The 26,276-nt window shown below is 40.0% G+C and overlaps 1 protein-coding gene across 3 annotated transcripts in view; it reads left to right on the top strand.

Moving 5' to 3' along the window:
* pik3c2a (phosphatidylinositol-4-phosphate 3-kinase, catalytic subunit type 2 alpha) overlaps nucleotides 1–26,276 on the top strand; it is a 322,810-nt gene that overhangs the window by 146,735 nt on the left and 149,799 nt on the right. For all 3 annotated transcript variants that reach the window (XM_060924002.1, XM_060924003.1, XM_060924001.1), the window contains exon 6: nucleotides 8,607–8,718. In XM_060924002.1, the coding sequence (XP_060779985.1) occupies nucleotides 8,607–8,718 (112 nt within the window). The remainder of the gene's footprint in view (nucleotides 1–8,606; nucleotides 8,719–26,276) is intronic.

Here is a 26,276-nt window from a genome sequence, read left to right as displayed (position 1 = left end):
AAATAACAAATTTGGCATCACTGTTCCTATTGATGTCTGACATTTCACGTGAAATGCACAAATGCGTCATACTAACCAATTTAATTATACAGTTCAGGAAATCAATAGTAATTTTATTTTGCATTTCCTCATCCCGCTGAAATTAATTTTTGGTTCCACCACTGCCAGCACAACATGCTTCTGAATCAGTTTTGGACGCAAGTGTGGCTTGTATCAAGCCCTGTGTTTGACAAGTGCCTTAAAAATTTTTGTACTCAAGTCCTTAATCTTTGACATCAGGTAAACCAAAAGATGGCACCTTTGTACCTCACGGAGTTCTGAAGATGCTATAATATTGTCTACAGCTAATGTAATGTAAATCGGTTATTCAGTTCAACTTTGTCATATGTACTCGACAGTGTCACACAGTACAATTAAATTCTTATTCTCTGAGTTCTCTCCAGCAGCATTACCTAAACATGAATAAAGACATAAGTAAAGTTAAATAGTAAAGTAATTAAAATAAATAAATTAAAGGGATATCATGGAATTAAAAACAAGGACATAGTGGGTTTTTTTTTTTTTTTAAAGGTGCCGCAAAGTGTCAGTGCAAATAAATGGGTAGTTCAGTGCAAACTCTACAAGACTGGGAGGAGAGGCAGGGGCTGGGTTTATGTTGCAAGGATTGAGAGAGGACCACAAAGACAAGAAAACCAAGACCTGACCATTATAATGTTTGACATACTTTTTTTGATTATTAATTGTTGACATTAACCAAATTAAAAGGCAGTTGGGAATTTATTTACCCATAAAATTTAAGCCTGTTCTACAGACTTGGTTGTTTCTGCTGTTAGAAGTTAAAGGGAACCCACAGTGAAAGATAAACATGCTAGAAATATTATACGTTTTGCATAAATACATTTTGACTACCCTGAATTGTCACAATGTGTTGCATAAAGCAGTACTTTAAAATTCTTTTGCATTCCTGCTCACTCAAGGGTGCAGCCATATTGCCATTTTGTGGACAGTGTCAAAGATCAGCATGATGTAGTATCATTGACAGGTTTCCTATATCTTAATCGGCTTGCTGCTCCTGATGCTGCGATTTAGCTGGATGTAAAAAACATTGTTGAAAAATAGTGGAGTGCATAGCCTGTGGTTGCAAAAATAAATGTGGTGAGAAAGGAAATCATTTTTTTCTATGTTCCATTGCTGACAACCAAAGAATGTAAAGGACTTGCTAAGCGGTGGCTACACAACTTTGGGAACAGGTCACGCTTTAGAAACACTCCTTTTGGTAGAAATTCTGTTTGCGAGTACCATTTTTGAGCCTGATTACTTTGTAAGTAACCTACAGGTCAAGTTCTTGGGCTATGCAGGTCGCATTAGTCAAACACGATGCTATGCCAACATCGTCCACAGAAAAGGGATGCAGGCCATGCAAGTCGATTAGCTAGAATCATGTAGACCCGGCATCACCAAATGGTGGACTGCGGCACAGATCCGGACCCAGATGCCGTTCTGTATGTACTCAGACCTATTAAATTTTGACGGATCATTTCTATTTTAACCTGCACAACTTTTCTCACATTTACGGTAGTTAAAGTATGTACATAGGAAACACGCAGACCAATCACATGCATTGTAATTCTTCCCACGTGATACGACTCAGTCAGTCGAGTAATTTTATTCAGAGCTGTCCATGTGTGAGAAAATAAATAGAAAAACACACACAGCCAGCTGTGAGGAAACAAACACGAAAGTCCGAAGAAGTGAGTCAGGCAAACATACATGGCGTGCTCTGAAATGAGGAAAATAGACAGAGAAAACAGAGCTTTTAGAATGGGCAAACTCCAGAATGGATAGACTTGTACATGTTCATACTTCCCACAGGGAGTTCAAAACCAGTTTGCCTCATATGCTTCGAGACCGTGGCTATAATTAAAAGCGGCAATGTGAAGCATCACTAACGCTACGTTCAAACTGCAAGGCTTAATGCTCAATTCCGATTTTTTTGTGAAATCCGATTTTTTTGTGAGGTCGTTCACATTAACAAATATATGCGACTTGTATGTGATCCTCAGTATGAACGAAAAGCGACCTAAAAGTGTTCCGCATGCGCATTGCAGGATACGACGTCACACGCAGTGAGCATGGCCAGTGTTTACGGAAGTAAAACCGCCCGGTTGCGGTATGACCCATCCAATCTAGCTTGAATAGCTGTATCCCCCCAAATGGAAATCAGCTCCCTAACCTCTGCGTCCTTCCATTGAGAAGATTCAGAACCTTCACAGCCCGAAGCGTCCCTCGCATTGATGTCATGCGCAGGGGCACAGATACGTTTTTTGAACTGGGAGGGACAAAAAACTGGGGGGGGGGGACAAAGCTGCCAGTAAACCAACCCCGATATGCCTGTCAAACTTGTTGTTAGTAACCATAGCAACCAAGCTCGAGCTCGCAACCTGTGCAGTCTGCGCAGCTCAACCAACCGAATATCAGTCTTTGTTTTATGTGAATTGTTGCAACTATGTATACACTGCTGTGCACCTCAATAAACCGAATGGTAATTAGTCTTTTGATTTTTCCGTGAGGTTTGCCTTATACAAAGAAAGACAGCATAGACGTTTTTTCCTCCCTATAAGTGGGGGGGACCGAACGAGGTGAATTTAAATCTGGGTGGGACGAGTCCCACCCTCTATCTGCGCCCGTGATTATGCGCCATGTTGTTGTAACTTTTTTTGAGAGACCCGCCGCCTACTTCAGCGCAGAATAGTGACGTTTGTGGCTTGTTGATGACGTGTAAGTCGGATGAATGCGACCTGGCGGTTCAGACTGAAGTCGCATATGAAAAGAGCGGATAGGGATCGGAATTAGGACCACATATCCAAACGGCCTGGGTCGGATTTGAAAAAATCGGATCTGTGTCGTTCATATTGTCAATAAAAGATCGGATACAGGTCACATATGGGCGAAAAGATCGGATTTGAGTCACTTCAGCCTGCAGTGTGAACGTAGCCTAAAAGACAAAGAACAAATCTTTTTGAGCAATCATATTCACTCAAATCTGAACTGAAAGCACAGAAAATACATTATCCAGGGGTGATAGCGTTCCGGCGCCGCGCCGGATTTCCGGCGTACCGTGGCTGGGGGAAAAAAAAAAAATCTAGTTCGCCCATTGTCCTGTGTCATTCTGAGATGCGCAGATAGACAGTAAAGGGAATTCGCATGATATGGAACTAGTGGGGAAAAAAGTGCCGTCACGGCACGAATTAGGGTCTAATTCGTGCCGTGACGGCACTTTTTTCCCACTAGTTCCATATCATGCGAATTCCCTTTACTGTCTATCTGCGCATCTCAGAATGACACAGGACAATGGGCGAACTAGATTTTTTTTTTTCCCCCCAGCCACGGTACGCCGGAAATCCGGCGCGGCGCCGGAACGCTATCACCCCTGCATTATCTAATAGCCTAGTATGATTGATCCACCAGAATCCAGACACATTCACTTACTGCCCAAGAACGTACCAATAAATCTCATCTCATCTCATTATCTCTAGCCGCTTTATCCTGTTCTACAGGGTCGCAGGCAAGCTGGAGCCTATCCCAGCTGACTACGGGCGAAAGGCGGGGTACACCCTGGACAAGTCGCCAGGTCATCACAGGGCTGACACATAGACACAGACAACCATTCACACTCTCATTCACACCTACGGTCAATTTAGAGTCACCAGTTAACCTAACCTGCATGTCTTTGGACTGTGGGGGAAACCGGAGCACCCGGAGGAAACCCACGCGGACACGGGGAGAACATGCAAACTCCACACAGAAAGGCCCTCGCCGGCCATGGGGCTCGAACCCGGACCTTCTTGCTGTGAGGCGACAGCACTAACCACTACACCACCGTGCTGTCCCGTACCAATAAATGTTCCCTTAAAGTTGCGTGGATTTTGGGACGGAATGAACGAAGAACTGAAAGTCAGATTGTTTCAAAACAATCGGCCACAAGATCGGCCTTCAAGAAGCGAGAGCACAGACTGGCAAGATGCGACTCATTTGGTGCATCACAACAACACCACTCGTTGTTTACCTGCATTTAGATTAATACATGCAACTTGTATTGTGTATTTAAGTTACCGGTATAAGGTTATTTAATTTATCCTAGAATGTGGTTGTCTCAGTTCATCTGATTTATTTAATTAGCCTTTTACGTTTTACCAGTGAAAAATGCATGCATGTACATGTATGTTGCACAAGTTATAATGCCTATCCTGTTTTAATGAGGGTCACATGAGACTGTCAGTTCAATTCCATCCAATTCTCTAGATGGCTTTGTTCTCTGGCTTTATTTTGTAAGGTGGGGGCCTCCATGGCCGACGTGTTACTATTGGATTCACTTTCCAATGGTTTGAACTGATACGGTTCTATGTGTATAGCAATAGCACGTACACACACTCCAATTTCAGGACGATCACAATCAGATGTATTACTATCTGAGGAATCCGAAGAATCTCCAATAAATCCGAACAAAGAGGCCATTGCAGCCACTCTCGCCTGCCGCGTCTGGCTTTGGTCGATAGCTGTCAAAGGCCTCGGCCTTAAAACTGGTTACTACTGTGACGTCACTCACTCAGGGCTGGCTGGTTCAGCGGGGCAGCTCGAATGCCAACTTTGCGGTCGATTTTAACTCTCAAAAATACACTTTTTTTTTTTTTTTTAAATTCCCATTTATGCAGCATACAAGAGTCAAGGATGGAGATACTATCCACTCAGAAATGCATTTAAAAAGAGAGGTTCTGCGTATCTCCTTTAAGCAGGAGGGCCAAAGCCTCATCATATTAGTTATAACAGGACTCCATCGTTTAGTAAAAGTGGATCTTTGGAGTCATAATGAATATGTAATTTGCTCCATCTTATATAGGTCCCATACTTTTTGGATCCATTCGTTATATGTGGAAGGATCCAATTTCAACCATCTAATAGTTATAAATTTTAATGCTGCTGTAAGCAGTATATTTAAGAGGTATTTATTGGCCCTCCTGTCCATACCTTTGGGTGTTGCTCCCAATAATGCCACTGTAGGGCTTTGTGGGATATCCTGTTTGAGGGCATCAAGTATTTCTCTCCAGAATAAGCTAAGCTTGGGGCACAGCCAGAATACACGAGTGTGATTTGGCAATCTGTGTTCCACAGTTCCTCCAGCATGAACTGGGATGTGTTGGGCTCATCTTGGCTGTTATTTCTGGTGTTCTGAAAAATCTGGTGATTTATTTTCCATTTGAATTCCCTCCAAGTGTTTGAATTTGTGACTAGATGTGCTTCAGTGCATATCTCCTTCCAAGTATCCATTGGTATATCCTTGTTTATTTCTGCCTCCCATCTATGCTTTATCTGCAGGGAATTATGCACATTCATAAATGAAAATGATTATTTTCTTATCTCTATTGCCCGTTTTGTATTTCTATTAAAAACCTTTCTATAGGGGTAGGTCTTAGAAGTTTTCCCACTCCTTGTGTGTTGTCAAAGGTTCTTAACTGTAAATATCTTTAAAAATAAATAAAGAAAACTGTCTTGGGGAGATCAAACTAATTTTTCACCTGTTCAAATGTCTTAAGATTGTAGTCCTTCACTAACTGGTACAGATGGGCTAGTCTATGGTCTGACCGCTTTGTAAACAAGATACCTTTTTCAAAAGCTCTTTATTTTTAAATACAAACCTTTATTTTACATGAGAAAAGATCATTGATTTTATTAGAATGCCCTCCAGTTCAGTGTGAAAATTAGTAATAAACATTGTTGAAATACTATTGAATTGTACTTTATTTTATTTGATAGTCAGTTGTTGACTACATACAGACATGAATACAACTATTAGGCTATTTCAAAATATATGGCACTGAATCATAATGCATGTTTGACTTTATGATGTTTTGGACCTTTCTTTGGGGAAATTTTCCCTAACTGGACCTCTTTGAATTGTAATTGAATACCCCTAGTATGGACAAAAGCTAATGTATATATTTAGGCACTGCCTAAAAGCGGCACCCCCGAGGAGAGTAGTCCCTTTTCCATGGTTCGTACAGATGTCTGGTTTCTCCACTGTCTGTACCGACTTGAAGATGACGCTTTTTCATCTGACTAAATCCAGGTTAACATGCATGTTTACATCAGCTGCGCTTAACTTCTGATACCTGGCTATTACTGAATTTACGTCACATCCTGGATGCCATATTGGTTGCCCATGTGCAATAAAACTTGATGTGCTTTTGGACTGCTAAGCTTATGATAGCTAATCAGGTCGCTACACTTGTGTGCATTATCATAATTAGTACTTGTACTATCAATTATGTTTAAATTCTGTACTGTACTCTTTAAAGGAGAACCTTTTGTAGAATGTAGAACCTTTTATTTTTAAATACATTTCTGAGTGGATAGTATCTCCATCCTTGACTCTTGTATGCTACATAAATGGAAATAAAAAATATATATTTTTGAGAGTTAAAATCGATCACACAGTTGGCACTTGGGGCGGCACGGTGGTGTAGTGGTTAGCGCTGTCGCCTCACAGCAAAAAGGTTCTGGGTTCGAGCCCCGGGGCCGGCAAGGGCCTTTCTGTGTGGAGTTTGCATGTTCTCCCAGTGTCCGTGTGGGTTTCCTCCGGGTGCTCCGGTTTCCCCCACAGTCCAAAGACATGCAGGTTAGGTTAACTGGTGACTCTAAATTGACCGTAGGTGTGAATGTGAGTGTGAATGGTTGTCTGTGTCTATGTGTCAGCCCTGTGATGACCTGGCGACTTGTCCAGGGTGTACCCCGCCTTTCGCCCGTAGTCAGCTGGGATAGGCTCCAGCTTGCCTGCGACCCTGTAGAAGGATAAAGCGGCTAGAGATAATGAGATGAGATGAGTTGGCACTTGAGCTGCCCCGCTGAGCCAGCCAGCCCCGAGTGTGTGACGTCACAGCGGGAACTGGTTTTAAGGCAGAGGCCTTTGACAGCTATAGACAAGTCAGATAAATAAATGTATGGTGAAGGTAAGAAATACCATTACCGACTTGCTCAACTAAGACTGATTTGACTTCATTGATTGTGGGTTGACTCTCATTAAACCAGGAGAGGTGTTATAACTTATACAACATACATGTACATGCATGCATTTTCACTGATAAAATGTAAAAGGCTAATTAAATAATCAGATGAACTGAGACAATCACATTCTGAAGCAAATTAAATAATCTTATACTGGTAACTTAAATACACAATACAAGTTGCATGTATTAATCTAAATGCAGGTAAACAACGAGTAGTGGTGTTTTTGTTGTTTTGTATCCAAATGAGTCGTAGCTTACCTGTCTGTTTTCTCGCTTCTTGAAGGCCGATCTTGTGGCCGATCGTTTTGAAACAATCTGACGTTCAGTTCTTCGTTCAGTTCTCTGTTCATTCGCTTCTTTCACGTAAGGGTGAGATACTGCTGCTGAGGCAAGCATATCCAGCAGAGAAATCAGACAACTGGTCCACTCGTTTCTCCATGCTGAGTACTCCACCATTACTGCTTGGCTCAGGCAATTACTAAAACCTGGGATGGGATGTCACCGGTTTTAGCAGCAACTGTGGGGAAGTCACTGCCTGAGCGATAATGTCTTGTCCCATCCTAGGTTTTAGCAACAACCCTCGGCTCACACTCCGGGAGAACTGGTGCACCTGAACTTACTTTCCTTTTCTTGTAGTTTTCCTTTAATTGTTGGTACTGCACCCTCTTTCAGTGCGGGCTTATAGCCAACGCTCCTCCACAGATCAGAGGTTTCGTAAGAGTCATCAGTAAAATGTGCAGAGCAGAAAAGAGACTACTTCGTAGGTGCCCAATGTACCCGTGAACTACTTGCAAAACGTGTCCAAATCTTTGCAGTTTGAACATTCTTGGGCTGTGAATGCAATGTAAATTCACCTTCTGTCGTGTTGCTGCATCTGCCAGCAACACATCTACGTGGCATGGCGATAAATGAGCTCAAAATGGAAGCTCGAAGTTGCAGTCAGCTCTTTTTTTTTTTTTTTTTTTTTTTTTTTTTTTAAGTATAGCGGAAATGGCGACGAGACCGATAGACTTCTTGCAGTGATGTCAAGGCCATTCACTCAGACCGCTACCTATATGAATCATTTTAATCATAAAAATTACTATATTAGATTTACTGTTAACGCTTAAAACTATTCCTATGCCATTCTTGAGGTCTTAAGGCATTTATAAACTAAAAGTGAGGCCATGGTTCTGTGTGTCTTCTTTAAGCATTAGTGGTTTTAACACACAGAATTTTAGCATCTAGAAATAAACTTTTAAAAGTGCATCAATAACGTTAATTAAACAACAAATAATAAATATGGAGACCAAGAAAGTAATTTTTCAGCTTTGACATGCATCATCAGGGTGATCCAAGAAGCAACGTGTTTCACCGATCAAAATTGTTTAAAAAAAAAAAATGTAATGGGGCTTTACAGGTCTGTACCAGTAAATTTAATAATGGTAAACATGCAACCTTTTATTCCTTTGTGGCTATGATATGGACAAAGCTCATCTAATATAAGAATGTAACTTCTTGCATTTTGCCACTGACCCAAGCTTGTTCCTTTTCTTTCTTCCTTAGTAAACACAGTCTGGGCAGTCACGAGTATGTACAGAACTGCAGGAAATGGGAGACTGAGATAAAGCTGCAACTCCTTACTCACAGCACCATGAAGCGTGACCTTGCTCGAACGGTAATATCACCCTTAACGGTATAGTTGTGTCCTTGTGGAGGATTAGTTTCAGTGAGCAGACCTTGCATATACTGGTTTTCTTGTTTTGATTCAGTAGGGTACTCTCTTAATGCCATGGTCACCAGCATTGCTTTTCTTTTTATCCATTAACTAGAGGAGAAAACTGGACTCCAGTTTTTTCTTTTTAGTTCTATAACATATTTTAATGGTGTATTTGAAACTTTGAAACCAAATCCAGTTGTTGCACTATAGACATCAACCACTTGTGCTTTCTGCCCATTTATGAGAGAATTTATTTGTGTGACTTTTATATTAAGTTCATCCTGTATTAATCCACTAGCCAATTACCTCATCATAAATATTTCGTTAACCCACTTAGCGCCAGTGACTGTGTTAGAGCTCTGGAACACTGACCCTCCACTGTGCCAAGCCAATATGGCTGCCAACATTAAGTGAGAAAATAAACCTTTAGAAATAAGACTACAAATAAAACAATGTACAGTTGTGGTCAGAAGTTGACATGAAATGTCATCTTGGATATGAATCAGAAAAGTCCTTCCTACACCATGTGGCGCATAGGGCAGTGCCGATCTGTTTCTGTACTGTAGCTCTTGGCCTCTCGCCTATTACATAGCTAGGGTTACAGTGGGGGGCTAGTCCTCTGGTAATCAGGAGAGTTTATGAATGTCATGGCAATATTGGGCTTTCAATGATTTCTCTGAACTGTTAATTTTCTGTGGTGTACCGAAGCGAGAGAACAGTCGCCTTATCCTGCCTTGAACCCAGGTCTAAAGGGTGCCAAACCTGCACCCTGACCACAACACCACAGAGCCAGGCTTGTTGGTATGGCAGTCAGAGCACGTACTCGACTGTAGTGACAGGCACTCTGTCACACTGGCGAAATGATTGTACAGATTTCTTTAATAGAAAGAACCTATGAATTTGGTGCAGAAGTTTTAATTTATTTTGGGCTTTCTGAAATCAACACGGGGTCAGAAGTATACGTACCATGTCAAAAACTTACATACACTTACTTGGATTACTAATTCAGAGGTGCTGAGACTTCCAAAATGTCTCTTATCTTGCCAAGGCCTCTTAACTTCCTGTTAGTGATTGACTACAGCTGGTAGCTTCTCTGTTCCTTCATAAAAAGGGCTTGTTTATAGCACTCATTGGATTGACCAACACGCAGTAAAATGGGAAAGTCCAAGGAGCTCAGTGCAGATCCGAGAAAGAGGATCACAGATGTACATAACTCAGGAATGTCTCTTAGAGCCAGTTCTAAACAACTGCAGATCCCAATATCAGTTCAAACAATTGTATGCAAGTTACTGGGAGGTATAGTCACTTTGCTAAGCCACTTTGTTTCAAGAAAACCTAAACAGTCACCCTCAGCTGGAAGGAAATTAGTTCAGATGGTCAGGAACCACCATGGCACAGCCCTGCCATGAATGGAAGCTGATGGATCACTGTCTACAGTTCAGATCACCATGGACTAAGAGGCTGCTTTCCAAGAAATAACCCCCTGCTCCAAAATTGACACCTTCAAGCTTAACTAAAGTTTGAAGCTGAACACACGGACAAAGAAAAAGTCTTCTGGAGGAAAGCTGTATGTTCAGATGAGACAAAGATTGAGTTGTTTGGCCACAATGAGCACCATGTACAGATGTACCAGCCAGTGGTGGTGGTAGCAGCATCATGCTCTGGGGCTGTTTTACTGCCAGTGGAACTAGTTCATTGCACAAAGTGGATAGAATAATGAAGGACTACCTCAGAATTCTTCAGGATAACCTCAAACCATTGGAAACTTGAACATGACTGAGTCTCACAACAGGACAATGAACCCAAACACGCATCAGAGCTGGCTGTGGAGGATAAAGTAGGCTAACGTTAAGCTTAAAACAAGCCCTGACTTCAACCCTATTGAAAATAGTCCGTGCCAAGAAAAAAAAAATTGAACTCTACCAATTCTACCATGAAGAGTTGTGAAATATCCAACCAGAATTTTGGTAGAAGCTTGTTCATGGTAAACAAAAATGTTTGGTCAAGATGAATCTTGTTAAGAAACATTTTTACCCAAATATTAGGTGTGCTGTCTGTATATTTTTGACCCTGTGTTAATTTCAGAAAACCCAAAGAAAATTGAAACTTGTGCACCAAATTCTAGTGTTTTTTTTCTTAATGTATGCTGTACATTCTGCCACAGAAAAAAGAACAGTTCAGAGAAATCATTGAAAGCCCAATGTTGCCATCACATTCATATCCAAGATGACACGTCACTGTATGTAAACTTCTGACCACAACTGTGTTTCGCTTTCTGCAAAGTCTAACAACTTCATTATGCAACACCACATGTAGACATGTACAACCCCGATTCCAAAAAAGTTTGGACAAAGTACAAATTGTAAATAAAAACGGAATGCAATAATTTTACAAATCTCAAAAACTGATATTGTATTCACAATAGACAACATATCAAATGTCGAAAGTGAGACATTTTGAAATTTCATGCCAAATATTGGCTCATTTGAAATTTCATGACAGCAACACATCTCAAAAAAGTTGGGACAGGGCCAATAAGAGGTTGGAAAAGTTAAAGGTACAAAAAAGGAACAGCTGGAGGACCAAATTGCAACTCATTAGGTCAATTGGCAATGGGTCATTAACATGACTGGGTATAAAAAGAGCATCTTGGAGTGACAGTGGCTCTCAGAAGTAAAGACGGGAAGAGGATCACCAATCCCCCTAATTCTGCGCCGACAAATAGTGGAGCAATATCAGAAAGGAGTTCGACAGTGTAAAATTGCAGAGAGTTTGAACATATCATCATCTACAGTGCATAATATCATCAAAAGATTTAGAGAATCTGGAAGAATCTCTGTGCGTAAGGGTCAAGGCCGGAAAACCATACTGGGTGCCCGTGATCTTCGGGCCCTTAGACGGCACTGCATCACATACAGGCATGCTTCTGTATTGGAAATCACAAAATGGGCTCAGGAATATTTCCAGAGAACATTATCTGTGAACACAATTCACCGTGCCATCCGCCGTTGCCAGCTAAAACTCTATAGTTCAAAGAAGAAGCCGTATCTAAACATGATCCAGAAGCGCAAACGTCTTCTCTGGGCCAAGGCTCATTTAAAATGGACTGTGGCAAAGTGGAAAACTGTTCTGTGGTCAGACGAATCAAAATTTGAAGTTCTTTATGGAAATCAGGGATGCCATGTCATTCGGACTAAAGAGGAGAAGGACGACCCAAGATGTTATCGGCGCTCAGTTCAGAAGCCTGCATCTCTGATGGTATGGGGTTGCATTAGTGCGTGTGGCATGGGCAGCTTACACATCTGGAAAGACACCATCAATGCTGAAAGGTATATCCAGGTTCTAGAGCAACATATGCTCCCATCCAGATGACGTCTCTTTCAGGGAAGACCTTGCATTTTCCAACATGACAATGGCAAACCACATACTGCATCAATTACAGCATCATGGCTGCGTAGAAGGGTCCAGGTACTGAACTGGCCAGCCTGCAGTCCAGATCTTTCACCCATAGAAAACATTTGGTGCATCATAAAACGGAAGATATGACAAAAAAGACCTAAGACAGTTGAGCAACTAGAATCCTACATTAGACAAGAATGGGTTAACATTCCTATCCCTAAACTTGGGCAACTTGTTTCCTCAGTCCCCAGACGTTTACAGACTGTTGTAAAGAGGAAAGGGGATGTCTCACAGTGGTAAACATGTCCTTGTCCCAACTTTTTTGAGATGTGTTGTTGTCATGAAATTTAAAATCACCTAATTTTTCTCTTTAAATGATACATTTTCTCAGTTTAAACATTTGATATGTCATCTATGTTCTATTCTGAATAAAATATGGAATTTTGAAACTTCCACATCATTGCATTCCGTTTTTATTTACAATTTGTACTTTGTCCCAACTTTTTTGGAATCGGGGTTGTACCTCCAGTTTTAGCCACATTACTCCAGTATTACGTGATGTAAAATAGCTGTAAAAGGATGTCTTATTTATAAAGGCTATTTCTTACAATGAATAACAAGATGAAGGCGACCACACAAGTCAAATCAGTACAAACATTTACTATGCTTGAAAGTGCTCTTTCATTACAGGTGGCATGGAGTTAACAAGCGTATATGTCAGTTATAAAAATTGACAATGGTATAACTGTTAATATAATGCAGCTCCAAATCAGAACAACTTAGTATGGAAAATGCAGCAAAAAAAAAAGCAAGCAGTGATTTTTCTAAATTTACATTGACTTGTACTTCATTACAGACAGTATGAACCCGAGATATTTCATGTTTTGTCTGGTTGACTTCATTCCATTTGTTCATATATACAGTCCTGCGTTTCAGGCCTGCAACACATTCCAAAAAAAAGTTGGGATGGGGAAATTTGGGGCTAGTAATGAGGTAAAACAATGAATTATGTTTTGAAACTCATTATGTGAACAGGAGATTGTAAGCGTGATTTGGTACAAAATCAGTATCCAGGAAAGGCCTAGTTTTTCAGGAGCCATGATGGGCTGAATATCTCCAATTCGTTAACAAATGCGTGAGAAAATTATTGAAATGTATAAAAATAATGTTCCTCAAAGAAGCATACAAAGGGATTTGCATATTTCACTCTCTGCGGTACATATCATTTAAATGATTCAAGGAATCTGGAGGAATTTCAATGTGTAAAGGGCAAGGACACAAGCCTAAAGTTGAACACCTCTGATCTCTGAACCATCCTTCATCTGTAGCTGATATAATGACATGGGCTTGGTATGCTTTGGCAAACCTTTTGTCAAGCACTTAGAATACTGAGTTACCTCCACAAATACCAGTTAAAGCTTTACTGTGCAACAAAGAAGCCTTACGTGAACTGTATCAAGAAGTGCTGTTGACTTCTCTGGGCTCAGAGGCATCTGGGATAGACTCTCTCACACAGTAGAAATGTGTATTGTAGTTAGGCAAATCAGTATTCCAGGTCTTTTATTTTTATTTTTTTTTTAAGAAATGGATGACTGTTACTAGCAGCAAGTCCAAAAACCAGCTTCTGTCATGGTATGAGGTTGTGTCAGTGCAGTAAGATTTTGGAGCAAGATTTGCTGCCTTCAAGATGATGTATTTTCCAAGTATATTTTAACATATCATTTTGCACACATTTCAAAAGCATGGCTGCAGAAAGAGAGGGTGCCTGTCCCCTATGTCCCCAGAAGAGAATGTGTGACAAATTTTGAAGCAAAAAATAAGAACGTGACCATGTACTGTTGCACCCATTAATATCCATTTACAGGAAGAATGTGACAACACCTGAAAAGCTTAATCACTTGATGTCTTCAGTCCCTAAACATCTTTTTAAGTGTTGTGAGAAGGAATGGCAACATTGCAAAGTGGTAAATGCTTTGCCATCCCAAATTTTTTTAAATGTGTTGCAAGAATCAAAATTGAAATGTCTTTATTTTTGGAAAAAAATCACAAGGTAAAACATCGGATAATGTACTGATGTATTGTTTTAAGTGCAATACAAGACAAAGATTACTTATAAATCTTTGCTTTCAGCTTTAAATTTAATTTCAACATACCATCCCAACTTTTTGTGATTTGAGGTTGAAACATGATCTAAATACACTGCAAGTACACACAAGTATAAAGTTTAAAGCCCCTTCCCATGCCAGAGCTTGATTTTTCCCAGGGAGTCTCCTGTCCCAGTACTGACCAGGCCCTTGAGGCACATTGGGCGGTGCCAATCTCTGTTTCAGTAGCCCTCGGCCTCTTGCCTATTACATAGCTGAGGTTACAGTAGGGGCGCCAGTTCTCTGGTCACCATGAGAGTTTGACTCCCTACTCGCATCTGTATTGTGGCATGCCTTGCCACATGGCAGTAGGTACCATTTTGATAATGGTCTTTTGGTATGAGCTGACCACAAGTAGAACTTGGGATCTCCCGGTTCGATCAGCGGACACGCTAACCACCAAGTTAATATGGGGCGACCTTGGGCTGAAGTGCCCTTGAGCAAGGTACCTAACCCCTAACTGCTCTCCGGGCGCTATCATATGGCTGCCCACTGCTCTGGGTGTGTGCGCGTGCGTGTTCACTGCTTCAGATGGGTTAAATGCAGAGGATGAATTTCACTGTGCTTGAGTGTGCATGTGACACAGGCTGCTTCTTCTAGGCCAGCTTGTGGTACACACAAGTATATCTAACTATAAATTCAGCACTTATTCAGAGTAAGTGCAATATGCAGTAGTGCATAAATAACTTGGTTTTATAAAAGATAATACATTTATATTAAAGTACTCTCCTAAATAAAACCCAATGCGCAAACAATTTGTTAAAACAAACACTAAATATAGCTTCTGATCATTTGTGTAATTTGTAAATGTGAACAATAAACTACTCTTTACTTGTACAGATTTGTGTAAACAAAACAGCAGCAGCTAGCAACCATTTCTTTAGACAAAAACACACTTTTTTTTTTTTTTTCTTTTTTTTTTTTTTAATAGATTTGCAAACCACTTCTGTCTCCTGGCTTCATTTATGGGAAAACCATGGGGGGAGAATCATCATATTGACTGTGACAACCACTTGCACAACTTTTGACATTTTCAATTATTTAGCTCAGAACTGCTAATGTTACAAGGAAATGTCAAACACTGCTTTTGGCAGTGGGTTTTCACCGAGTTGCCATGCAATACAATTGTGCAACGTTACTTCCGGTTATTCTGTGGACCAGCTTGAGAGCTAACTCAGCCTCTCCACATACCTGTTGGTTTTGGTCACCATCAGGTCAGTTATGTTGGGTAAAAAGATGGACACAAAACAATCAGCCTCCTCTTCAGGAAGTATAATGCATGCTCTGTTGGGTTAAGGTCTGGTGATTGACTTGGATAGTCTCTGCTTTTTCCCCTGATAAAGTCCTTTGTTTGCAGTGCGTTTTAGGTTATTGTCTTGACTTGCTACATGACGAAGTTCCTCCCAATTATATTTCTCTGTAAATTGGCAGACGGAATGGTTCTGTAGGCTTCCGAATTTATTCTGCTTATGAGTTACGTCAGTAAAGATTAGTGAGCCCATTCTACAAGCAGGCATGCAAACTCAAGCCATGACACTACCACCACTGTGCTTGACAGATGAGCTTGCATGTTTGATTATGAACAGATCCCCTTCTTTCTCCATACTTTGGTCTTTTCCATCCTTTTGGTAGAGGTTAATCTTCATTACAGAAGATGCTCATCTCTGTATTTCTTTGTGAATTCTATTCTGGCCTTCTGATTCCAACTGCTGATGAGTGGTTTGCATCTTGTGGTATCGTGTCTGTGTTTCTGCTTGCAAAGTCGTCTTTGACTGTTGGATTGGGATGCCTTCACCATTGTCCTGTGGAGATTGTTGGTGTCACTGACTTGTTTTCGGTTCACAACCAGCCTGTCTGGTTGTTAGTACACCAGTGTTTTCTTTTTGAGGACATTCCAAATTGTTGCATTAGCTATGCCTAATACTTCTGCAAAACCTCTGATTTCCCCTCTTTTCTCAGCTTCAAAATGGCTCCCAAAGACCATTATCCAGTCTTCATATTGGTTTATCTTTTTTTAACAAATAATGCAGTCTTCACAGGTGAAACCCAGGGTTCAAACCAAGCATAGACAATTCAAAGCTATTAATTGTTTAAACAATGAATCTAACAGGGCACACCTGGGCAATTAGAAAAAAAAAATTGGCTGCAATATTTTTAATCTCTTTTGAAAAACTGGTGAGTTCAAGCAATTAGTGTCATGATCTAAGTTTAACACATCTAGGTGATGTAAATATAAGGAAATGAAAGCTACAATTCTGATCTATTGTCTTTGATCTCAAACCCAAATGTCTTCAGTGTAGAGCAAAATAGCAAAAATAAATCACCCCTCCACCACCATACTCAACAGTTCGTATGAGGAGTTTTTGATGATATGCTGTTTGTTTTTTGCTCAACATCACTATCTTGGTCTCATCAGTGTTAAGGGTGGTGCTCCAGAACATCTGTGGTTTGTTCAGGTGCAATTTTGCAAACGTTAATTCATGTTGTGCTATTGTTTTTGGAGAGAAGGGCCTTTTTCCTGGCCACCCATCCTTGAAAGCCATATTGGTTCTGACTTTGGAATGAATTTGCTGGGACATCTGATCCTTTGAAGATTGGCAATAGTCTTGAAGGCTCTCCATTTGTAAACAGTCTTTCTCGTGATAGTGATGAATTTTTGGGAGATGGCCTTTTACCCTTCCCAGGTTGATGAGCAGCAACGGTTGCTTCTCTGAGGTCATGGCTGATGTATTTTCTTCTTGGCATTGTGTGGAGAGACACCTGTGTACTCCAGAATACTGTATAGAAGTAGTTACTGTTCTTGATTATTTAATAATCTTGTGCATTTCATTAGTAATTCCTCGTTGGTAATGACTCTGTGATTCTGGAAGTAGAAAGGGTGTAAATATTTTTTCCCACCAAGTTTCTGAATGTTCATTTACTTCTTGGGGAAAATGACTACATATTGAAAGGGTTTTTTTTGTTTTGTTTTTTTTTTGTCGTCACCTAAGGTTTTCTGTTTGTTAGCTCACTGGCTGTAAGGTGATGAGCTATTGCCATCATGCGGCGTCCGTTGTCTGTCCGTCCGTCCGTCTACAATTCACAAAAATCACTGCTACTCCCGGAGTTTTCAATGGATTTTGATTGATTTTGTTTGGACGATCAAATCAGTCTGCACAAAAGTTACTCCCTGGTTTGTAATTTCTCATAAACAAGTTGCTATTGAGGCCGGTTAACAAATTTTCAGGAAAATCACAGCTCAGGGAGGAATATTCAATGGATTTTGATGCTGATTTTGTTTGGAAGACAAATTGTTCTAATTGCGCTCATGAAGAGCAACTTAACTAATTATAAACAAGTCTGGTTTCTCATGGTATAGCTGTGCGGGCTACTGTGTCGCTGATGCCCTGGTTTATAGAGGTTGAGGAGGACCACACAATTATTTAGCTTCTGATAAATAAAAACGTAGAATTGAAGATGGGTGTACTTCCTTTTTCCCCATGATTGTACGCGTTTTAGATCATTATCAAAGAAATCTGTCCGTCTGGTGGTGGTTGCTTGGGTGTTGTTAGGCGGTCTGTCCCAGGTATTTACTAGGGTGTTGCTGCATGGTTGCTAAAGCATCCTAGGGTGTTAGGTGGTTACTATAAATAATCATGAGTTAGAGCTGTTTGAGTGAATTAGGCTTTGCCCCAATAGAACTGATTGATAGGTGGCAGCCATATAGTTCATAAACCAAAATAATATTTGGTAAATTATTGAAGGACATTCTCTCCTCAGCCATTTGATACCAACTTTGTTAGGAAGTTAAGATAAAATCTAAGTGGCCCACAGGCTTTTTGCTTTAACCCTTAGACCTTGATAGATGTGGATTGTGTCCAAATTCTATCCCTTTTTCTTGGTTTAATTGCTCATAGTGTTTCATTGCAGTGAGGTGCATATCACATGAACTGGCATGACAAATTTAATCAAAGTTGCAATTTGCATAGAGCGCTGCATCCATCTCAGCACTCTTTTCTCTTGTTTGAATTGCTCATGAACTCGATATTGCATAGATATGGAAAATGCATCACGAGGGTGGAAATGCAGTTTTGTAACTGTCACATTTGTACAGTATTTGTACATAGCAAAGTAATAACATTGCAGAAATTTTAACTGTTTTCATAAAATAGTATTTTCACTGATTTCTTTACCTATTTTCACACTCCTGTTTCTTGTGGTTGAATAAATCAAAGTCCCCATTGCTTTACAGCATTCCACACATCAAATTAAACAGGAGAACCCACCCTTTTCAATAATTGCAGTTGTTTCTCTGTACAACAAAGCATTGTTGATTAATCTGATTTTGAATTCACAGCAAATAAAACACTGATCTTTATTTCCATAGTCACTAAGCACGTATTTTAACAAATTGTCAAGTCATAGAATATTCCACTGTCATGGGTTCTGATATTGCCAGATTCCAGATAATCTCCCCTATATAATTCTGAAAAAGATATATCTGCTACCAGCAATTTATGATGAGATGCATGTTTTAAAAAAACAAACAGGAAAAACTCCCACCTTAACAATTTCATAAGATGCAATCTTGTTTCATTTTTATCTCCCGCTGGCTGAAAAGCCCAAAGGGTGATAATGTCGTGGTGATGTCCGTCTCTTTGTCTGTCTGTCCCGGAAAGGGTACTCACCTTTTGAAATCAACTCCTCTCACAATTTTGGGGGGAATTTCATGAAACTTGACAGGATTCTTTGTTATATGTCGGTAATGTGCATGTTGCAATTTCGTTCAATTCAGTCGCATTTTACTAGAGTTATGGCCCTTGATTACCAATCTTGTACTTTGACAATTTTATGAGGGTGTTTTAAGCACTTATAGCATAGATATAGTTGCCAGCAGGGGATATTGTGCTCTCGGAGCACTCTTGTTTCATTTGATATAAAGACCAATAAAAAAAAATATGCAGGGGTTGTCATATCAAATGATGGAATATATGGACTGTTCTGGGGGGGAAAGGGAGGGGGGAGGATACAGCATGTATGGTTAGCCTTTATAATGACCAAGATAAGGATTTAAAAGTAAAGTTATTGAAATTAACCTGAAAATAGCCTTATGTTTATAGGGTTAAGGCTACACAGGAAGCCTGGCTTTCCCTGAAGTTTCATTAAAATCTGGCACCAAAATGTGTAAGTGTCTGTATTATTCATCAATCTTGGTGGAATTCAGTATTTTAGCTCATCAAATCTTACTACACTATTGCACTGTTCATTTAGTGAACAGTGCAGCCCTGAAAATCCCTGGTGAAGCCCCCCCACACAGTGCCTATTGACACTTATTGAAGCCATTGCATCTCTTAGTGTTTGTTACACATTCATGAACATGATGTTTTTATCCCCTGCTGTCCGAAAGGCCCAAAGGGGGATAATGTCGTGGCGATGTCTGTCCGTCCATCCCGGGAAGGGTGCTCACATTCTGAAATAAACACCCCTCACAATGTTTGGAGGAATTTTATGAAACTTGGCAGGATTCTTTGTCGGTACTACACACATTGTAATTTCATTCAGTTCGGTCACGTTTTACCAGAGTCATGGTGATGATACACGGGGCAACTTTTTGGGCAATGTTGCTGGCAACGGGCAACTAGGTGAGACACAGGGCAACTTTTCAGGGCAACTAACAATGGGCAACAACAGTTAGCAACGGCAGTTTACAGTTAGCTAAAAAAAATCGATGTCTTAATTTTTGCTGTGACCATTTAATCAAGCTGTCTGTTGTTTTTTAGAGCTTTGGTGAGGTAAATTCCTCCATATAGAATATTAAAATAACAACTTACCGGCGTAAAAACAGATGAGGAGTCTCTCCATCTCTTCACTCCACTGACACTGAGCGGCCGCCATATTGGTTTGAAATTTCTGATCCGAACCTCACCGGAGGTCACATGACTCGATACTTGCGTTCTGATTGGCTTATCTCAAAAAGTTGCCAGAGATTATCAAAACCATTCAGAAAGAAACAATGTTGCCCAATCTCAATAGAAAAGAGTCAAAACGCAACTGCCCAGCAACATTGCTCGGCAACATTGCCCAAAAAGTTGCCCCGTGTATCATCACCATTACAGCACTTGATTAACAAAATTATACTTTGACAATTTCACGAGTGTTTTCCTTCTGAAATCAACTCCTTTCACAATTTTTGGAGGAATTTCACAAAACTTGACACAAGGCATTATTGTAGGTTGGTAGTAAGCATATTATTTTGTTCAATTTGGTTGCATTTTACCAGAGTTGTGGCCCTTGATTACCAAACTTGTACTTTCCCAATTTCATGAAGGTGTGCTTACCTTCTGACATCAACTCCTCTCACGGTTTTTGGATGAATTTCTTGAAACTTGGCAAAAGGCCTTGCTATATGATGGTAATAAGCATATTGCAATTTAATTTCATTTGTGAAAATTTTATGAGTTTTGATCCTTGATTAAATAACTGACAGTTTCATGAGGGTGTACGTTCTTCTAAAATCAACTCCTCTCACAATTTATGGAGGAATTTCACCAAGCTTGGCAAAAGTCTTTGTTATATGACAGTTATACACTTTAAATTTCATCTAATTTGGGCAGATTTTACCAGAGTTATGCCCTTGATTATTAACAAACTTGTACTTTTGGCAATTTCATTGGTGTGCTTGCTTTCTGAAATCAATTTCCCTCGCAATTTTTATCCCCTGCTGGCCAAAAGGCCCAAAGGTGGATTGTCGTGGCAATGTCTGTCTGTCCCGGGAAGGGTACTCACCTTCTGAAATCAACTCCTCTCTCAATTTTTGGAGAAATTTGACGAAATTTGACATGATTCTTTGTTATATGTTGGTAATGCACATATTGCAATTTTGTTCAATTCGGTCACATTTTACCAGAGTTATGGCATAGTTGCCAGCGGGGAATATTGTGCTCTCTGAGCACTCTTGTAATTGAATGAAAGATTGACATACATTGGACAAGAAGCTTTTAATGTGTCATTTTGAATCCTATGAGGATGTGCACCTTTACTGGGAGAGAATGGAGTGTGGGTGAGTATGTTTTGCACAGAAAAAACCCACTTCAGTGTTTATTGTACATTGCATGCTCTTCTTGCCCCATCTGCATACATCGCTTTTCCTTATGATGACTGGTAGATCACTCAAAGTGGTGGAACCTTGTGACCAGCTGCCAATCAGTAGTAAACATGACTGATTATTCAGACTAAAATATACCATTGCCAGTCATAATTGCTTAGAGTCTACTGTAGTGTAATTTAGGAATATAGTAAATAAACTAGGTATTATTTGCCTTAACTTCTGAAATGTGGTGTTTTATAAGTCTAGCTAGCAAGCTGCCTCTTCCTTCTCCAGCAAGTAGCTTTGCTGCTTTTGCAGCAAAAATACCAGAGTCTCGCAGTGTTGACCTGATTTTACAAATTTCTTTTTATGCAAATACTTATGAGGAGAAACTGCAGAAAATGTAATTTTGGCTGTTTTTTGTAATGATAAAAATGATACTGTGCTGCATTGACGCCCCCACAAAAATATATACCGTATTTTTCGGACTATAAGTCGCACTTTTTTTTCATGGTTCGGCTGGCCATGCGACTTATACTCCGGTGCGACGTATATATGTTTTGTTTTTTTTTTCCACCGCGGAATAACTGGAGCTGATGCTGAGTCTGACGACAGCCACGCAGAAGAAGAGGAAACGGCGCTTCATCTGTCGCTGGAGGCAGAGTTGTTCAGAAGCGACACCGAGGATGAGGAATTCAATGGATTTGCTGATTTGGAGTGAAATCATCAGCTTGATAAACTTGATTGACCTGTGTTTTATTATTAATGATAGGCCTATAGTTATTTAAATAAGTTATGTAGTGATTTTAGGCAGTGCTTAATTTGTGAAGTGGGAGGTCCCAGAACGCAGGAGGTGGGTGGGTCCGGCGACTCAAAAAAAAAAAGGTGGGGGATGGTTTACTATAACTTTACGCACATGCGCTTATTGTGTGTGTAAAATAATAATAATAATATCAGACATTATGATCTTAGAAAACGCTTTAGTGACACAGTTACAGACAGTAATATGTCGTGATATTATATTATAAAATATTAATTTTTATTAGTATATAATTTAATATATAGATTACATTTATCTTCTAAAATAACAGACTGTACTCATCACAACCGGTTTATTTCACCATTGGAGATCAGATCACACAAGACATGAGTTAAATGACTCATTTTAAGGATTTAAGTAGGGGATTTAAAAGCGGTTGTTTTTTTTTTCACTAGACGGTTGTTTTTACTACCGTACCTGTCTTTGGAGATGATATATCTATAGCCTACTTGACCTCTGATTTGATGAAATAAAATTCGACAAAAATGAAGAATGACACTCCTCGATGATGACTACAGCTTTAATAACACAGATGAAAGAGCCATGGGGCGATAATAAGCCCTACCGGTAAAAATATTCTAAAAGCAAACTGATTAATGCATCAGTAATAGGCTACTAATATTAGTTATAATAATAATATAGGCTATTAGTAATAACGATAGTGATAGTATTAAAGATAGTAGTAGATATTTAAAATAATCAGATTAGGCTACTTACAGGGCAAAGGGCGCGTTATCACTGCTCAGCTGTTCGTTTATTAAATAAACAATGCAGTCGCGCAGTAACCACGCGCCACTTATCAGATAGAATCACAGATTCTATGGATAGAATAACCCTTCAAAAAAGTGCGACTTGTAGTCCGGTGCGACGTATACATGTTTTTTTCGTCTTCATAATGCATTTTTTGGCTGATGCGACTTAAACTCCGGAGCGACGTATAGTCCGGAAAATACGGTACAATGTCTTGCAAAAGTATTCATCCCCTTTGGTGTTTGTCCTGTTTTGTCGCATCTTTGTTCGCTCCATTTGATTTACACAACATGCCTACCACTTTAAAAGGTGCAATTATTATTATTATTATTATTATTATTATTTTATTTATTTATTTTAATTGTGACAAAAACCATAATTAAAATTAAAAAACAAATCTGGAGTATGCATAGGTATTCACCCCCTGTCCTATGAAACCCCTAAATAAGAGCTGGTCCAACCAATTAACTTCATAAGTCACATAATTAGTTAAGATCCACCTGTGTGCAATCAAAGTGTCACATGATCTGTCATATGATGTCTGTATAAATCAACCTGTTCTGGAAGGACCCGGACTCTGCAACGCTACTAAGCAAGCAACACGAATACCAAGGAGCACTCCAAACAGGTCCGAGACAAAGTTGTGAAGTATAGATCAGGGTTGGGTTATAAAAAAAATATATATATATATATATCCCAATATCCCAACGTACTGAACAGATCTTAATGAGCGAAATCTCTTTGGAAAGCAGATATTATAAGCTTTTTAATGATGAATATTTTCTATCGTGAATACTAAGAGTCAAGCAATGACAGATTTGGAAACTCAGATGAGCATCTGCATGCACAATTTTCACAGCACGGGCAGCAAATGTCTATGCCTACATGAGGTCCTCTAAGCATTTAAACTCGGTGTACTTAGGCTCAACTTAAAAGAGCTTGATGTTAAAATACCTCCCAAGTATATAAATCATAAATTCATGCTAAATAATATAATTATTTCACCATACTCTCAAAAAAAAATAATTGTAGCAAGCTATAACAGCTTCGGGGGGAATGTAGGGGTGTGTGTCCAGCGTGTGACTGGAGGTGTGAGGCCCATAAAATATTTAAGTGGGAGAGCAGTCTTTCTAATCTAGTCAACAATGGGACAAAGAGGTAACTGTGGCTAGAGACAGAGATTTTCACACCTTTTGGTGCCTCCAGAGACAAAGGCCCTGTCCACACGGCAACGGATTCAGGTGAATCTGATAAAATTGTTTATCGTTTCGACCTGACGTCCACACGGCACCGGCGTTTTGGGTGCCCCAAAACGAAATCTTTTGAGAACGGGTTCCAGAGTGAAAAAATCTGGCAACGGAGCCATTGCAAAGTCGTCTGGATGAGTAGAACGGATTTGTTTACGATGACGTCACAACCACATGTGCTTCACGCCGGCTAGAAGTGTAACGAACTCGATGCGAGTTGTCAACAAATCCTATAACTTGGTTCATGAAATGCGCTTACAAAATATTTTCACTGTGAATATTTATTGTGTAATGGTGCAAAGTGAGAGAGAGTGAGAGAATAGCCCTTAGGGCAGAGTCAATCCCGTCAGCAAAAATAGGGGAAAAAAAAGGAGCGATCTCACCTCTTCAGATGTTGGTTTAAGTCCGACAATACATTCCTCAAAAAGGGCGTAGAAGAACAAAGTAATCCATCAATGTGTAGCATTCAATTTATTCCGGACCATTAAAGAATTCTGGAGGATATCAGAATGTTGGCGTACCGGCTTCCATCTACCCCTGTTCATTCCTCTTTCCGCGTCTCCATTCAAAAAATGAGCACGTGATTTAAAGGGACTATAGCCATAGGACAGGGAGTGAGAGTGTGCGCGTGTGACAGGGATAGTCACTGTGCGCATGCGCAGTTATGCGCATGCGTCTACTTCTATTGTTCTGGTGTCTCCGATGGGACCATCTTACAGCGCACGTAGAGGTGTGGCATGTGTATTTGTGTATTGCATCGTTTTCAGCAAGCGTTGCATTGCCATATGAACCTGATATTTTACTGATCCATTGCCCATGTGGACGCGATATTTAAAAAAAAAAAATCTCGTTGTCGTGTGGATGTAGCCAAAGTCTATGGGAATCCCAATACCTTCTGAGCTCTAAACCATACGTTGAGACAAAAGTCTCTCACTCTCCTGTGGCCTTCTCAACTTTAGTGGCAAACATCATGACACGCATTACTGATATAGATACAAGTTCTTGTTTAATGCAGACACCACAGGGAAAGTTACATCCAGGTCCTAGCTTCACTATTAGTTTAAAAATCCCTAGATGGGTTACTTTGATAGCTAGCTTAGCTAGTATTCCTTTTGTTTTTGTCACACCTCCGTAGGTGTTTGGTATACTGGGGAGGATCTGGCTATGTAACATCTGGTGGTTAAAAAAAGTCCTACTAATATTTCACTGGAAATATTTCACCTTTAGCTTTGATTACGACATGCATTCACCGTGGCGTTGTTTCGACAACCTTGTGCAACGTCAAAATATTTATTTCTGTCCAGAGTTGTATCAATTTTTCACGAAGATCTTTTATTAATGACGGGTGAGTCAAACCACTCTATAAAATCTCCAGCATATCCCAAAGACTTTCCATGGGGTTAAGGTCACGACTCTGTGGTGGCCAATTCATGTGTGAACATGATTCCTCATGCTCCCTGAACTGCTCTTTCACAATTTGAGCCCGATGAATCCTGGCATTGTTGTTCTGGAATATGCCTGTGCCCTCACAATGGGAAAAAAAAATATCCACTGATGGGATAAGTCATTCAGTACCTTCAGGTTGTTGGCTTCCTTCATTTGATTGCCACATGGTGTTGCTGAGCTTTGAACTGACCAATTGAAGCAACCCCAGATCATAACACTGCCTCCAGAGGCTTATACTGTAGCCACTATGATGGGTGTATTGCTTCATGCACTTCCCTTCTTGTGCCCACAAGAATCGGACTCGTCAGACCACATGATCTTTTTCGATTGTTCCAGAGTCCAGTCTTCATGCTCCCTAGCAAAATGAAGCCTTTATTTCCTGATCAGCCTCATTTAAGAAGTGGGTGGGATTTTTTTTTTTAAATGTTCACACAGCTGTTTAGTCCCAGTCCTGTGAGATCTCATTGCATGGTGCATGTAGAAATGCCTTTACTTTCACTGTTGAACATGGGCACGAGTTCTACTGTCGGTTTTTGATCTGACTTCACCAAGCACTTAAGTGATCACAGTCAATATTTTTTTTTCTGACTACATTTCTTTCACAAAGGTGGTGGTTCACTACTATCCTTCCAGGTTTTAATAAT

Source organism: Neoarius graeffei, chromosome 6 (assembly GCF_027579695.1).
Source record: "Neoarius graeffei isolate fNeoGra1 chromosome 6, fNeoGra1.pri, whole genome shotgun sequence".
In the NCBI taxonomy this organism is placed as follows: Eukaryota; Metazoa; Chordata; class Actinopteri; order Siluriformes; family Ariidae; genus Neoarius; species Neoarius graeffei.
This window is presented reverse-complemented; position numbering and strand designations above follow the sequence as displayed.